This window comes from Rhinatrema bivittatum, chromosome 1, assembly GCF_901001135.1.
Source record: "Rhinatrema bivittatum chromosome 1, aRhiBiv1.1, whole genome shotgun sequence".
Lineage (NCBI taxonomy): Eukaryota > Metazoa > Chordata > Amphibia > Gymnophiona > Rhinatrematidae > Rhinatrema > Rhinatrema bivittatum.
The window spans coordinates 383,349,456-383,362,507 of NC_042615.1; the positions used below are offsets into that span (position 1 = coordinate 383,349,456).

The 13,052-nt window shown below is 44.6% G+C and overlaps 1 protein-coding gene across 4 annotated transcripts in view; it reads left to right on the forward strand.

Moving 5' to 3' along the window:
• INTS10 (integrator complex subunit 10) overlaps positions 1-13,052 on the forward strand; it is a 182,156-nt gene that overhangs the window by 16,087 nt on the left and 153,017 nt on the right. For all 4 annotated transcript variants that reach the window (XM_029601117.1, XM_029601131.1, XM_029601123.1 and 1 more), the window contains exon 4: positions 11,907-12,046. In XM_029601117.1, coding sequence (XP_029456977.1) covers positions 11,907-12,046 — 140 coding nt within the window. The remainder of the gene's footprint in view (positions 1-11,906; positions 12,047-13,052) is intronic.

Consider the following 13,052-nt stretch of genomic DNA (forward strand, 5'->3'; position numbering starts at 1 on the left):
TCAACTCATCCAGATGTTTCCCACTTCCTGACAGGGGTCAAACAAATCCGACCACCCTTAAAGTGGCCTATGCCCCTATGGAATCTCAATCTAGTACTAGACTTCCTAGCGGGAGCCTTCTTCAGACCTACTCGCTCCTGAGCTTGAAGACTGCATTCCTAGTGGCAATATGTTCAGCCCGTCGCATCTCCAAGCTTCAAGCCCTATCCTGTCGAGAACCGTTCCTCAGGTTCACACCGGAATCCATACAACTACGCACGGTCCCCTCCTTTTTCCCGAAGGTGGTTTCTCAATTTCATCTAAACCAAACCATCTCCGGACGAACATAAGGACTCTGAAGACTCACTGTCTTCACCACCTAAACGTCTGCAGACTCCTAGTCCAATACTTGGAAAAATCGGAATCCATACGAAAGATGGACCATCTAGTCGTCCTTCACAGCGGGAAGGAACAAGGGGAAGCGGCCTCGCGGGCAACCATAGCCTGCTGGATCAAAGAAGTAATCAAGGCGGCCTACGTAGAGGCAGGGAAGCCTCCGCCTTTACAAGTCAAGCCCCATTCTACCTGGGCCCAGGCAGTGTCCTAGGCAGAAACAAAGATGCTGTCACCCGCCGAGATCTGTCGGGTGGCGACGTTCTCCAGGTTCTACTGCCTGGATGTCCAGGCCCGGGAGGACACATCATTTGCAAGGGCAGTACTAAGTGGGCTGCGGGTAGCCTCCCACCTGGTCGGGAGTAGCTTTTGTACATCCTATTGGTCCTGAATCCATCTGTTACACGCTAGGAAATGGAGAAATGACTTACCTGATAATTTTGTTTTCCTTAGTGTAGACAGATGGACTCAGCATCCCGCCCACGGCTGCTCCAAAATCAGGAAACCTTGGGTGGCAAGACAAGCATAGGTAAGCCAGGTATTACCCCTAGTTCAAGACACCAATAGTTGTTGGGTGTCGGCGTTTTTCGGTTGAGTGCACTGGCAGTTTCGGTTTTCAGTTGAGTGCACTGGCTGCACATAAGAACATAAGAAAATGCCATACTGGGTCAGACCAAGGGTCCATCAAGCCCAGCATCCTGTTTCCAACAGTGGCCAATCCAGGCCATAAGAACCTGGCAAGTACCCAAAAACTAAGTCTATAAGGTATGCTTGTTTTCTCTTGGATGCCCGGCTGTGCGTGTAGTTATGCACTTAGCTGGGCACTCAGTTGGGCGCATAAGGATGCCTACCTGGGTGCTCAATTGTGCATGTAAGGACTCCTAGTGGACACACAGTGATACACTTCAGGTCGCCTAGACAGGTGCTCAAGTTGGGCATCTTATCTGAATAGTGCATTAGGCGCCTGTTTTTGAGTGTCTATTTATTTACTTATTTATTTTTACAGGTAGCTATTGTGAGCACAGCTGGGTGCACACTTCTCAGATGCCTGTTTAGAACGTGCTGTTTAAATGACTTTGGCACTGATAGCAAAGAACCCTAAGCACCTTACCCTTTGTGCTGCTTGCCATATTCGGGCATCTCACCCTGGCATTCCCTCTAACTTGTGTCAGCACTGTTTAGAGGCTCCGGGAGATGTCTCCATCTGATTTTGCTAAGCCCGGTCCTTTCTAGCATGATTCAGGAATGGAAAAAGAGTTGCCAGAAGCTTTCACCTGGAATTGGGGGCTCCCCTAACTGGTTCATCAGTGGGGGAAGGTAGTTCAGTGGGTGCAGGACTGATGCCCCCTGGATTTGGCATGGACCCTCTGCCATTTCTTGGGTGGAATTTTTTCAGGGTCCGCAGTCATTGGCCCCAGCTAATCTTAATTCAGGATTGCAGGCTGCGGATTCTCATGCGCCTGGTGCTGTGAGAAAGTGTCTGAGTACATCTAGACCTGCTGTGGGTCATGCCGATAGGGACCTTGATGGCACAGATGATGAAGCTGATCCTTACTCCCTGGAGGATGGGGAAATTTCTCCAGGGCTGGAGCTGTATAGAACTATGTGGTTCTTTCATAGAAATGTTATCTGCTCTGATTTCCCAAACATTGAAGATGCTTGGGGATACCAGGGCCTGATTGATTCCATGTCTGAGCCAAAGAAAGATCCCGTTCTGATTTCTTTGCGTAAAGCCTCATGTTTCTTCCCTATTATGGAGGCTATTCAAGAGTTGATTGATGTTGAATGGGGTGCCCTGGAAGCTAATTTTAAAGGGGGACTAACCTTGGAAGGCCTGTACCCCCTGGATCCGGCTGTGAGAGATCAATTGCGATTTCCAAAAGTGGATGCACTTGTATGTGTGGTTACCAAATGGATGACTATCTCAGTAGGAGGGGGAGTGGCACTGAAGGATGCACAAGCTAGAAAAATTGAGGCCATCCTTAAACAGGCCTTTGAAGCGATGGCAATGAATTTGCAGATAGCTGTTTGTTTGCTCCCTGGTGACTCGCTCTTGTTTATTTCTATCTCTCAGGAAGTCAATGAATCTGGTGTGAATTCCAGGGCAGTGATGAAACCGGCAGCCACCTTTCTGGCAGATGTGGGCTGCGACCGGGTCCGAACTGCGGCCAGAGGGGGTGGCTTAGGTAATAACCAGATGTCATCTACGGCTCAAGAATTGATCAGCTGATACAATTTCAAAGTCTAACCTTATAAAATTACCCTTTAAGGGATCATTCTTGTTTGGGCGTGAGCTAGAAAACATGGCCATAAGTAGGATGAGGCCAAGGTTCCTCGGTTACCAGAGGATAAGAAGCAGACGCCATGCTTCTTCGGCATGAGAGCTCGTGCTTGAGGTTTCAGACGTTTTCGACCCTATGGAGGAGATGCTTCCTAGAGGACTCTGCCTTTTGGGTAGGTTTCAGTCCTTTCATCCCAGGCAGCCTAAAAGGGGCACATGCTTGGGTAGTGGTACCTCCCAAGCCTTCAATGAAGGAGCAGGAGATAGGGGGTCGCCTTTCTCTCTTTTTATCTGAGGTGGGTCAAGATTATGTCAGACCAGTGGGTTCTGGAGGTGATAAATGGTTACGCTCTGGAGTTTCTCAGTGTTCCTCGGGACATCTTCATGGTGTCTCCCTGTAACTCTCCGCAGAAGACACAAGCAGTGGAGTGTACCTTGTCAAGACTCCTCAGCCTATGGGCTGTTGTTCCAGTACTTAGGTCTCAAGAAAATATGTGCCGATATTCCATTTAATTTGTTGTACCCAAGAAAGAAGGCTCCTTTTGTCCCATCCTAGATCTCCAGGTAGTCAATTGTCTTTTGTGGGTGACTAGTTTTTCTATGGAAACCTTACACACTGTGATAATGGCAGTACGGTCAGGGGAGTTTGACGTCCCTGGATTTGTCAGAGGTTTACCTTCGTATTTCCATCCACCTGGGCTTCAACGGTTTCTGCGTTTCACTGTTTTGGGGCGACATCAGTTTTGAGCACTGCCTTTTGAGTTGGCCACTGCGCCCAAAACCTTTCTCAAAGTTGTGGTGATGGTTATGGCAGTGTTGAGAGAGGATGGCATTCTGGTTCACCTGTACTTAAGAGGATTAGCTGATTTGGGCCAAGAGTCTGGAAGAGAACAAGGTGATCTCCTTGCTACAGCAGCTAGGATGGGTGGTGAACTTGGCCAAGAGCAATCTGCAGCCATCCCAGACACTGGAGTATCTTGATGTTTGGTTCGACACGAAGCCAGAGGGCTGCATTCAGAAGTTGATGGAACAGATGGGACTGTTGACAGAAACAATACGTCTGACAGTGTGGTCTTAAACTTGGGTTGATGGAGGCTACCCTAGAGGTGGTTCAGTGGACAAGGATGCATATGTGTCCTGTTCAGCATTCTCTGCTTGCTTGTTGGAGTCCACAGAGATGGAGATCAGTATACAGCTGCAGTGGTGGTAGCAAGCAAACCACCATTCTAAGGAAGGGGGTTTCCCTACGATCATCGGACTGGCTAGTACTCACGATGGATGTAAGCCTCCTGGGTTGGAGGGAGCCCCCTGTCAGGAGTTGACTGCGCAAGGGCACTGGAGTGCAAAAGATTCTCTCTGGAGATCAATCTGCTGGAAGCCCAGGCTGTCTGCTTGGCATACTTACGATTTGTTGACCCAAATGCAGGGTCAAGCGGTCTGGATAATGTAACAGTGGCTTACATCAATGCAATGACAGTGGCTTACCTCAGTCTCCAGGGAGGAACTAAGAGCCAGCAAATGTTGCAGGAAATAGCCCAACTCATGGAATTTACGGAAGTGCATCTTCAGGAGTTCTCAGCCTCCCACATTGCAGGAAAAGACAATGTAAGAGCTGACTTTCTCAACAGTCTGGACTGCTGGGGCCTACCGTTTCTAGACCTGCTGGCGACATCTCACAATGCGAAGGTTCTTCGCTTCTTCAGTCATAGGAGAGATCAAAAGACCTTGGGCATCGATGTCCTCGTGCAGGACTAGCCAGTGGGCAAGCTCCTGTATGCCTTTTCTCCTGTGGCCCATGTTGGGCAGAATGATTCAGAGGATCTAGAGTCACAAGGGGAGATGGGGCTTCTGGGCCAATTTGGTGCCACCAGAATGTCATGGTATGCAGATTTGTGAAGGCTTCTGGTGGACCCTCCTATCTGATTACTGGTTCACAGGACCAGGGGCCTGTTCGTCCTGAAGATCTGACTGAGAGGGCTCGGATGCTGAAGTTGGATATTTTACTGTGGTGATTGCCACCTTGCTACGAGAGAGAAAGTTCTCTTCTTCCTTAGCCTATATGTAGGTTTTGTGCGTGTTTGAGGCTTGGTGTGAGGATTCTTCCTCGTTCGGTTAAGTTCCCGCTCATTTTGGAATTTTTGCAAGTTGGATTGCGAAAAGGGTTGACCCTTAATTGAAGGTCCGGATGGTGGCTCTTGCCTGTTTCCGAGGAGAATGGTGTTTTCCTGATGGCTGCATGCTGGAATAGTTATCTGTTAATAATCAAATTTTGCTAATTTGTCCACAGTCGGCTTTTGCAGAAAATACTGGCGAGCTGATGTCACTGCAGGGGTATATATACTGTGATGTCAGCTTTGCTCCATCTCCATTTGCTGATAATTTCCTTTTCCTTAGTAGAGACAGGTGACTATCAGGTAAGTTGTAATTTCTCCTTATTTACCTGTTTGACCCTACTCATGATTTTATAAACTTCTATCTTGTCCCCTGTGACATCTCTTTTCCAAGCTGAAGTGTCCTAGCCTGTGCAACCTCTCATTCAGACCAATTCAGTAAACTGCGTGGGAGAGCTGGCACTCCGAGGTGAGCGCGCGATTCAGTATTCAAATGAGGGCCCATGCACACAGGCGTCGCGCGCCTAAGGAGCGCGACCAAGGAGCTTGCCCCTTGGTGCGCCCCTTTGTGCACCCCTGGTGCCCCCTACCCCCCTTACCTCCACCCCTGAATAAAGATTTTCCTCTCTTCTTAGAGCCTCCTTATAACCACCCTTGAAGGAATCTGCCTTCGCTGCCCTACTCCACACTATCAGCTCATTGACCCTGCATAAAGTATCCTCCTGCATTCTCACCTCCGCTTCCCTCCTGTGTATCACCAAGAGACTCCCTCCCTTCACCCACAATGGATTCTTACCCCATTCCTCGCATCTGCCACCTTTCTTCCAGATCATCCTTCCCCCGCACCCCCCCCCCCCCCAACGCAAATCCCTAATCCCTATCCTTATTTTCCCTGCTGACACAACTCCTAGGCCTCACCACCCTCTCCCTAGTTCTGTTCAATGCACAATCACTATCCAAAAAAACCCCTATCCTCAACGACCTACTGACTGACTGCAAACCGGACATCTGCGCCGTCACTGAGACGTGGCTTAAGGAATCCGATATTGTACTTCTCAACCAACTCCCCACCTCTTCCTATGATATTATATCCATCCCTAGACCCAAAAAAAAGAGGCGGTGGCCTTCTCCTGACTGCCAAGAAACACTTAAATCTTAAACCCATCCACATAGTTGCCCAGCCTAAACTTGAAATTGGACTCTTCAAGTCATCCAAACTACAAGTATGTCTAGTCTACTCCCCACCTGCCTTTCTAGAATCCAACTCTTCACCACTGATTGAGTTCATTGCTGATAATATCAACTCCGATATCCCTACCATCATCCTAGGAGACTTTAACCTCCATGTAGACTCCCTTCTGCTAACATCCTCATGTGACACCCTTCTAAACTCCCTCCTGACATTAGGATTCAAACAACTCATTACATCCCCCACACATAAAGCTGGACATACGTTAGACCAGATTTTCACCAACTCCGGTCTCCAACCGTCAACACCCCCTTCCTGCTCACCTGTCCCCTGGTCTGACCACTTCATTATTGAAACCCTCTTCCCCTAGCAACACTGACAAGAACTCCACCATAATCTCGCGAAAGTCCTGCAACACTGATGATCTCATCTCAGCATTAGCAATCTCCCTGCCCAACCTTGACTGTACCAACCCCAATGCAGCCCTTTCTTCATGGCACAATCTTACACTGGAGATAGCCAACAAACTCTGCCCAGCTTTCACATGCATACTAAACTCTGACTCCAAACATTCAAACCCATGGTACACCTCAGAGTTAAAAACTATGAAAAATAAACTGAGACAAAAAGCGAATATGGAGCAAGGACCCCAGCATACCTCCAGCTACATATCAGCCCTTCACTGCTACAGAATCACCACACTTAAACACAAAAAGGACTTATATGCCTTAAAAATCCACCAATATGTATATAACCCCAAAGCACTTCTCCTATGTCTCAAGCCTTACCAAATCTATCCCACACACGATTCCTGACTCTGAAGCCCACGCTAAATGTGAAGAACTGGCACAATTCTTCAACAACAAAATAGCGAACCTCCTTTCCAGATTCACCAACCCCTTGCACCCCACACCATCAGGGACTGACCTTCCCACTGCCTCCCTAAGCACTCTGGAGCTTACCTCCGCCAAAGAAGTTGAATCTATCCTAAAAAAGCTTAGACCTACCTCCCACCCCTCAGATACCATCCCCACCAAAGCACTCCTTTCCGTTCCAACCTCCATTGCTAAATCTATATCTGACATCATCAATTGTTCCCTCTCCACAGGCATAGTCCCAGACACACTCAAACTAGCAGTGGTCAAACCCCTCCTTAAGAAACTCTCTCTGGACCCGAAGGACCCTGCTAATTTCCGCCCCATCTCAAACCTCCCATTTATAGCCAAGATAATGGAAAGAGTTGTCAACGCACAACTGTCCAACTACCTTGAAGATCACAAGATCCTTCACACCGCACAATATGGCTTCCGTAAACATTTTAACACGGAATCCCTCCTCCTCACACTCTCCGACCACCTCCTCAGAGGCATGGACCAAGGGAACAGCTACATTCTTGCCCTCCTTGATATTTCGGCCGCATTTGATACCATATGCCATCACCACCTCCTCACCCGATTAAAAGATATCGGCATTTCAGGCTTAGCCCTTCTTTGGTTCTCTTCCTACCTCTTTAACAGAAAATTCTCTGTAAAAATAGGTAATGCCACATCTGCCCACTATCCTCTTTCATGGGGTTCCTCCCTCTCCTCCACCCTTTTCAATATCTACCTCACCCTGCTCTGCCAACTCTTCTCAGATCTCAAACTAAAATTCTACCTATATGCCGATGATGTGCAAATCATCATACCAATCCACTCCTCTATCACAGATGCCTTATCGCACTGGGACACCTGCCTTAAATCTATCAACTCTCTCCTCACCAATCTCCACCTTGCACTTAACACCACAAAAACCGAACTACTTTTCATTTCCCACCACACCACCCCTAAACCACCCTTTGCTCTAGACCCAGCCTTCAAGCTCATCTCCTCGCAACCAGTTGTAAGAGACCTTGGAGTACTCCTGGACCAACAACTAAATCTCAAGAGATACGTCAGCTCCATCCTCAAAGAAGGATTCTTTAAACTTAATGTACTAAAAAAACTCAAGCCCTTACTACACTACCATGACTTCCGGACAGTAATCCAAACCACACTAACATCTAAACTGGATTATTGCAACTCTCTACTCTTGGGTCTCCCGTACTCCACAATAAGACCTCTCCAAATGCTCCAAAACGCTATGGCAAGAGTCATATCAAATGCCCGTAAAACAGACCATATAACCCCCATTCTCAAAGACCTCCACTGGCTCCCCATCCCCTCTCGCATTCTTTACAAAACACTATCATCCACAAAGCCATTTACTCCCACCACTCCAACTGGCTTGACCTTCCTTTCACCTCTGCACACCTTAATCGTCCCACTAGAACAATCAACAAAGGAACCCTTCATGTACCCTCTCTAAAAACAGCACACCTTTCCACCACAAGGGAACGTGCCTTCACTATCGCAGGCCCCTCATGTTGGAGTACCCTGCCCTCAGCACTCCGTCTCGAATCATGTTCTCTCAGATTTAGGAAGAAACTAAAAACATGGTTATTTAAACAGGCATTTCCTGACTAGCAAACCCCCCTGCTATAACCATCAATCATCTTCTTCTACCATTGTACACTGTGATCTTTATATTCTATTAATGTATATAACTAGCATTCATGATATTATCCAACATATGTTCCAATAGTTACCTATGTTAAGAACTCGACACCAGTTGTACTATCTTTCCATGCTGCTTTCCCGCGTTTCTCTTCACCCACCTGTTTTATTCCCTTGTTAATTGTATTTTCTATTCGTTTTGTTATATTGTAAACCGATGTGATGTTCACACTAACAACGGTATAAAAAAGGTTTTAAATAAATAAGGAGGCGCTACTGACACTAGCTTGTCCCTAGCGCCTCCTTATTGGCGGAAGCGGCAGCTGTCAGCGGGTTTGACAGCCGACGCTTAATTTTGCCAGCATCAGTTGTTGAACCTGCTGACAGCCATGGGTTTGTAACATGGACGCAGGCAAAATTGAGCGTCCATTTTCTGGGCCGCGGACAGGTTTTTTTTTTTTTGGTTTTTTTTGGGGGGGCCTCAGACTTAATATCACTATGATATTAAGTCGGAGGGTGTATAGAAAAGCAGTTTTTCTGCTTTTCTGTACATTTGGCTGGTGTTGGCTGAAATTAACTGCCTTTGGCAGGAGTTAATTTTTTAGAGTAAAATGTGCGGCTTGGCTGCACATTTTACTTTCTGTATTGAGTGTGACTAACTAATAAGCTCATCAACATGCATTTGCATGTGATGCGTGCTATTAGTTTTGGGGGGGGGGGTTAGCCGCGCTTTTTCCACGCGCTATTACCCCTTACTGTATAAGGGGTAATAATAGCGTGTCAAAAACGTGCATCCAAACGGGGGCTAACGGTGCGCTCGGCCTGAGCACACCATACTGAATTGGCCTGACTATAAGAGGGCTGTCCCTTTATTTGTTGAGTTTTATATACCGTCATTCGGTAAAGCCATCATAACAGTTTACAAAATTTAAATTGTAACTCTCAACAATTGTGGAAAAAGTATAACAATGTGCATATTAAACACAGGTTAAACATTTCAAGTCCAGAAAGTATCATCATGTGGGAGGAGGAGGGATTGTTTGTTCTGGTTGGAGAGAAGTTATTTTGAGTTATTAGTTAGCTAACTTAATTTATAAAAATAATTTTTTGGCACCTGCATAATTTCTAGTTCTTTTGTCTTTTTTTGAGCTGCAGGCATCCAGAAACCACACTTCCAATATTCATAGGTACATCTTTCAAGATGATTGATTTATTTAAGAAGGTTTGTTGCCACATTATCTAAGGTCTTAAGCAGTTTCAACAGAATTATATTCATAATAAAAACAATTAACATATTATTTGTTCTTATGTTTGTTTTACGGAAAAGGACACTTTTTGTTTTCACATGGTCTATAAAATTGAAAGAATACTATTTCTGCACAGTGAAAATAAAAGATAATTTATTTTAGCTCAGACCAAATGCTTTAGAAAGCAAAACAGGTCTCAGTTGTTTCCTGAAAGTTTTTACATGTTTTCTTTCTCAGTGTTTCTGGGAGTAGATTCCAAAAAACAGGAGTTATTGTAGAAACCATCTTTTCACTAAACTTTGTCAGCCTTGTTTGTCTTGGGTCAGGGACCTTGAGTAAGCATTTGCCTGCTGAGATGGTACAGTTTTAAGCTTTGAGCTCATACACAAGGATGCATCATTGTTTAAAGCATAATGGACCAGCATAGTGATTTTAAACTGGGCTTTCCATGCAGTTTGCATCCAAATACAATGTATGGTTTATGACAGCTACTACAGTTTCAGACTTTGGTAATGATTCTCTCTAGTCAAAAATATTATTTATTTATATTACACTTTTTTTTTTGGCTCTTCAGTATGGATTACATTAAAGTACTGTAGATATTTCCCTATCCCCAGAGGACTTAGTTTATACCTAAGGCAACATTTTCTTTTTTAAACAGCTGAGAGTTTAACAAAGCCCAGTCATTGCTTTTGTTTCCATTTCATATATGCCATCCTTCACACAAAAAAAAAGTACTGTAGCAAAACAGAGGTATTATGTGCACTGTAAATTTTTGTTTTGCCTTAGCCTTTGTGTTTTTCCCCAAAGACAGCTCACTTCCTTTGAGACTACCTGTAGGTGGTAGCTGATGGAGGCTTAGGATGCTTTCTATACTTGAGTGAGGCTTGAACAACATAATCTCTCAGTATCTTTAGACAGCGTGAAGACTAGCAACCTGCTGTGCCATTGGCCAGAAAAACTATTGGTCAGAACTGCTATTTCTACTTTGTTCTCTGGGCCCTTCAGACAGAGAACTAGCCCTGAAAAATAGAATTCTCCTTATCTTGCTGGGAGTACAGGAAGAACGGATTTGTATGCAGAGACCCTGCTCCAACTCTGGTGGACAGCACATTTTATTAAGCACCCCAGTCATTTGTTAGCTCTTTTTTGTATTGAGACTGATTCATGATCCCAGTATTTTTGCTGTAGTTGGTGCATTTCTAGGAACTGTGTGATCCCTAGGTAAAGGGGGAATGAATAGTGAGTTTCTCATTTTTCTGTGGGCTGGGTAACATGGTTTTTTAGACTTTTTTTTTTTTTTTCTGAACCCAGAAAAGAATAATTTAGAGCCAAGTGACATGTATTACATTTGTATGACATCCAGGGCTGCCTCTGTAGTTCTGCCAGCTCTCAGAGCAGGAGTGTGCTGTCCTGCAAGCATGTCCTTTCTTTTAGTTTAGTTTATTGACTTGGTTAATTGCTGATAACCAGATACTCAGACTTGGTTCTTAACTTCCAAAACATTTTTTTTAGAACAAACAATGATTATAACATTCTCTAAATTGAAATGGAGTCAAGAATAACTGCACAAATTCTTTGGAATTGTCAGAGCTAAGTGAGTTTCTGTGAATGCTTTAGTTGAATGTAACTGGTAAAAAAACAAAAACAAACCAAAAACCAATGCTTTTTCCTAATGGTTTTGTGATAGAGATTAAAAGGAGATGCTGTGGTTTAGCTGAGAGCCTTTTTTCAAAAAATCCCTTCAAGGAACAAACTGTCCCAAGATGCCTTCGGTCAAAGGGACCAATATGGAAGGGAGAACACTGCAAAACAGGCAGTGTCTAGACAGGAAGTTTAGAACAATCAAACAGCAGCTTAATGACCTGTTAGTTTCTCTGCAGGCATTAACCTTTGCTCTTGGTTAAATAATATAACCACAGGACACAGGGTGGCAGTGTAAGAAGGAAAATCTAAAATAGACTGTGAATACAGATCAAGGGGGTCTTTCCAGGCATTGTGCTTGGATGTACAGTGGAGTACTGTCACATTGTCTAGAGCAAACCTATTAGAAAGTGATTGTATCGGCAACATGTTATGAGAAATAGCAGGCAAGTAGTTATCTAATTGTGATGGATATGAATAATGAGTATTTTGTATTTGCTCTCCCTCATCTTCCCCCTTTCTCGCCAGGTTTGTTTGAGACTCTTCCTGGCCGAGTGCAGTGTGAGATGTTATTGAAGGCCACTGAGCAGTGCTTTAATACATTAGAACGGGCAGAGATGCTGCTGCTGCTGCTGAAACGTTTCCCCGAAACTGTGGTCCAGCATGGGGTAAGAGCCAAACTTTGCCTAGCTCCCCACCTTTGTTATTGACCTATCAACACCACTAAGGATCTGCTTATCATGCTGTCACAGCGTTCTTCCCCTGCCAATCCTAAAGATGGTCTGCTGTCTGTCTACTTATAAAGCAGCTGCCAATCCTGAACATGCTTTGTCTGATTGAAATGCTGGCCAGGCCTGTGTATGTCACTACTGAATAGTGTTGGTATTTGGAAAATGCAGCTGGTATTTTTGTTTTAAGTTTCTTCTCTTTCCATGGAGTCCAGTGAGTGGATGTTGGGACCACGCAGATGTATGGAGAATGTGTTTGAAAGTATTGCCTTGGATCCAGGGCCATTTTTGGCATGTATTGTACCCAGATGCAGACTGTTTATTGCCTGAAATGCAGGTTGTTTCCAGATTCTGTGTTCTGGACTGTAACCACATCTATTTTTTCTTGGTTGATTATGGAACTTTTCTGTTGTCTTGTTTAAGAGCAATTTTGAGTTTGGACAGATTGTTCTCCAGTATATTTGGCTAAAATGCTTGTACTTTGACTTGGTGGTGATTATATGTATATGCACTTTGGGTGGCAGAAGGTGAAAGCTTCTCAGAGCTCAGTTGCATTTAAACTCTGGAAGATGCAGTAGGTAGAATATGTGTACAGAACGTTAAAGCTCTGGAATAATCTGTGATTTCCTTCATAAAATGACATGCTACTTATTTTCCTTACTCGGTGTTCATTTAAAAAAAAAACCTCCCATAAATTTGCAAGGTATGATTAATAAGAAACAAGATCTGTTTGATCCATCTGGATAATTAAATCTGAGAAGATTTATTAAATCCTTTCACTGGTGCAAATATTGTTTTAGTTTGCTGTGGCATTTTTACATTTGAAAGTACTGTTACTGAGGATTTTTGCACTGGAGACAAGTTGGATAAAGTCTGCTCTCTTGACTCTTCTGATATGCTAGACTGGTAAATCAGAGAGGCTAATCTGACTTAGTTTACTTCACTT